Source organism: Cariama cristata, unplaced genomic scaffold (assembly GCF_000690535.1).
Source record: "Cariama cristata isolate BGI_N322 unplaced genomic scaffold, ASM69053v1 scaffold11343, whole genome shotgun sequence".
In the NCBI taxonomy this organism is placed as follows: domain Eukaryota; kingdom Metazoa; phylum Chordata; class Aves; order Cariamiformes; family Cariamidae; genus Cariama; species Cariama cristata.
This window is the reverse complement of record NW_009607903.1, coordinates 8353-11113: the sequence shown is the minus strand read 5'-3', so window position 1 is coordinate 11113 and position 2761 is coordinate 8353. Positions and strand designations below refer to the sequence as shown.

Genomic DNA, 2761 nt, shown 5'->3' with positions numbered 1-2761 from the left:
CATTCCTGGAGCTAAGTCAGGCTCTGGGGACACCGTGCTGGTAGGACAGTGCTGCCCACACTTGTGCTCTCCCCTGTTTGTAGCCAGCTGAGTGGGCCACGCTGGAAGTTGGGTTAACCTTGGAATTCTGGCAAGCGCCCAAACATTTTGGTGCTGGGCTGAATGGTTTTCCCTGAAAACTGGGCTGAAACGTGGCTGGAACAGAGCTGCTGCTAAGCAGTCTGGTGTTGACAAGAGGATGATTTTAACAGCTCGGTTCGTGCCCCACCGGTCTGCACTCCGTGCGTCCTGGCTCATGGGTCCTCCCTGTGCTCTCCCTTGCTCTCCTCTGGTCGTGGCTCACTCACGGTGAGCAGGGTCCGGCATGGGCACCAGTAGGTAACTGTTGTGTTGTCTTTGCAGTTCAGACGTTTTCTTTATGGGTGGAAGGAAAAAAAAAAATCAGATGATTAAAACATCCCAGCAGTATGGATGGGATTAAACGCTTATGTGTGAAGTATGTTCTCAGTGGGGAAGAGAGCTAGTTTTTACATCGGCCAAACTCTGATCTACTTTTCTCTTTATGTGTGACCTCTTTGCAGAAATTTGCTGGTGGGTTGGAATTTTAGGCTGGGAGAACTGAGGCCAGGATAAACTGGTGATTTCCAGAAACATCCTGAAACCTTTGCAGAAGATCTACCTGCTGTTAATCATATGAGCGATAATAAATGACATTAAAGACGATGGTGGCTATGCTGTAGAAGTGGAGGGATTGCTGTAGTGCATGGCCCTGAGTTCTTAATGAAATTAATTCTCCTATAGCCAGAAGATCAGCAGGTGTTCATCCGTGCTCCTTTGGGAGGAAGGCACAGAGAAAAGGTCCTGGGGTGTGAAAGAGCTGCTGGCTATGAGAGACAATTCAAGAATCTCCTGCCTCGTCTTTAAATAAATCATCCTTTTCCCTCGCCAGCGTGGGCTGCCTGTCATCTGCCCCAGGGCTCCTTTCCTCTGTGCTTCATCCCTGCTCTTTGCAGTGGGGGTACCTCTCCGGGGCTGCTCCTCTCTGCCCTGCCAGAAGCCACAGTTTCTGGTGGTCAATGAGGGGTTGTGATCTGAACCTCTCCCATCCCACTACATCCTACTACTTGATGATCTTTGAGGTCTCTTCCAACCATAACGATTCTACGGGAAAACCTTCCCCTCCCCGGCACTGTCCTGTGGGTCTCTGCCTCCTGCTCCGAGGGGCTGGGTGAGAGGGAGCCGTGCTTGTGGTGCCTAGATCCGAGAGCACCTCTTGTACTGACCAGGGCTATGGGGTGAGAAGAACGCAGTGTGCTGCTCAGGTGTGTGTCTCACCACGTTTTGTCCTTCCTAGGGCTGCTACACTGTGATCCTGAACTCCTTTGAGACCTACGTGTACCTTGCGGGAGCCCTTGCTATCGGAGTGTTGGCTATTGAGGTACTTACTGGTGTGTGACTAGAAGAAAAGCACTGTCGGGAGATGACCAGCAGCGAGGCAAATTGGGCAAGCTGCTCCTGCAAAGCGCGAGCAGGTTGTCAACTTGTGGTTTTAATTGCCCGGAAAGAGCCGGGTGTTTGGTCCTTTGCCACAAAAGGCAAGGAAATAACCGGTGTCGTACGCCTGCAGTGCTACCTTGTGTTGGCCCCACCGCAGAGCTCGCACCCTGCCACACTGGCCACAGGGGCTTTGGGGATCCACCGCCCGCCCTGGGGACCCACCACCTGCCCCGGGACCCCGCACAGCCACTGCCCTCATTGTGGCAGCACTCCAGCGAGCTGACTAATCTGTCACTTGGTTAATGTGTTCAAACTCTGCCTTTGCTTTAAAAACTTCTGTTTAGAGCTTGGAACTGTATTGGCTCCAGAGCATCTCCATTATCCTGGCTCTTTGGTGATGTTTCGGAGGGACAGGCTTCCACTAGACATGATGTTAGCCCAGAATTGATGTCCCTGCAGCTGGGTGATTTCTCCAGTGCCCTATCTTGTGCAAAGGAGAGGAATCTGGGTAGAGAGCCCCGGCAGCCCCCACAAAGGCCGATCTCTGCCCGTTCCGGACGTCTGCAATGATGTGCAGAGCAGGGACTGTGGAGTTCCCCTCCCCTGATTTAGCCACAAACAGTTGGGGGCGGGGGAGGGCAAGGGATGGAAGGGAAGGATCGCCTTCAGGAAAAAGGGAAAAGTTTTGCCACAGCCTCCCCTGGATGGTGAGAAGGGTCCCCCTCGCTACCTCACGGACTGCTGGGCAGGAGGGAGGGACAGGAGTGGTCCCAGGGCCAGGGAGAAATTTGTCTATCTTCTGGAAGATGCAGCTGACTCTTGTGGTTCTCTGTTTTGTTTTTGCCCTCTTCTTTCCCCCTTCCCCTTCCCAGCTGTTCGCCATGATCTTTGCTATGTGTCTCTTTCGAGGGATCCAGTAAGAGGTGGCCCATGAACCACCACGTTCCCCACATGCTCAGAAGAAAGAAGGAAAATCAGAAGAAACAAAAGCTGAAAACACCCAAAAAAAAAAAAAACTTTATTTTTTTTAACAAAATGGGGTAGGGGGTGGGAAAAAAAAAAAGAAAAAAAAGAGGGTTGTAATATATGAATGACCAAAAGGATTGTACTTCAGGGGCTGGAACTTTGAGGTGATGTGCACTACACTGTACACCGGACCCTTGCCCAGAGCCCACCCGCAGCAGCCGTGGAGCAGGAGCCCAGCGCAGCTGATTGCACTTGAGACTGGTGGAGCCGGCGAGGGGGAGCGGGAGGACGAGCGCAG

General features: G+C 52.5%; 1 protein-coding gene across 1 annotated transcript in view; it reads left to right on the top strand.

Annotated features, from left to right (window-relative positions):
* Positions 1-2456, top strand: part of TSPAN18 (tetraspanin 18) — a 23789-nt gene extending 21333 nt beyond the window's left edge. The window contains exons 7-8 of the mRNA XM_009696928.1: positions 1355-1438; positions 2370-2456. Coding sequence (XP_009695230.1) covers positions 1355-1438; positions 2370-2417 — 132 coding nt within the window. The 3' untranslated portion in view covers positions 2418-2456. The remainder of the gene's footprint in view (positions 1-1354; positions 1439-2369) is intronic.
* Positions 2457-2761: the final 305 nt, after the last annotated feature.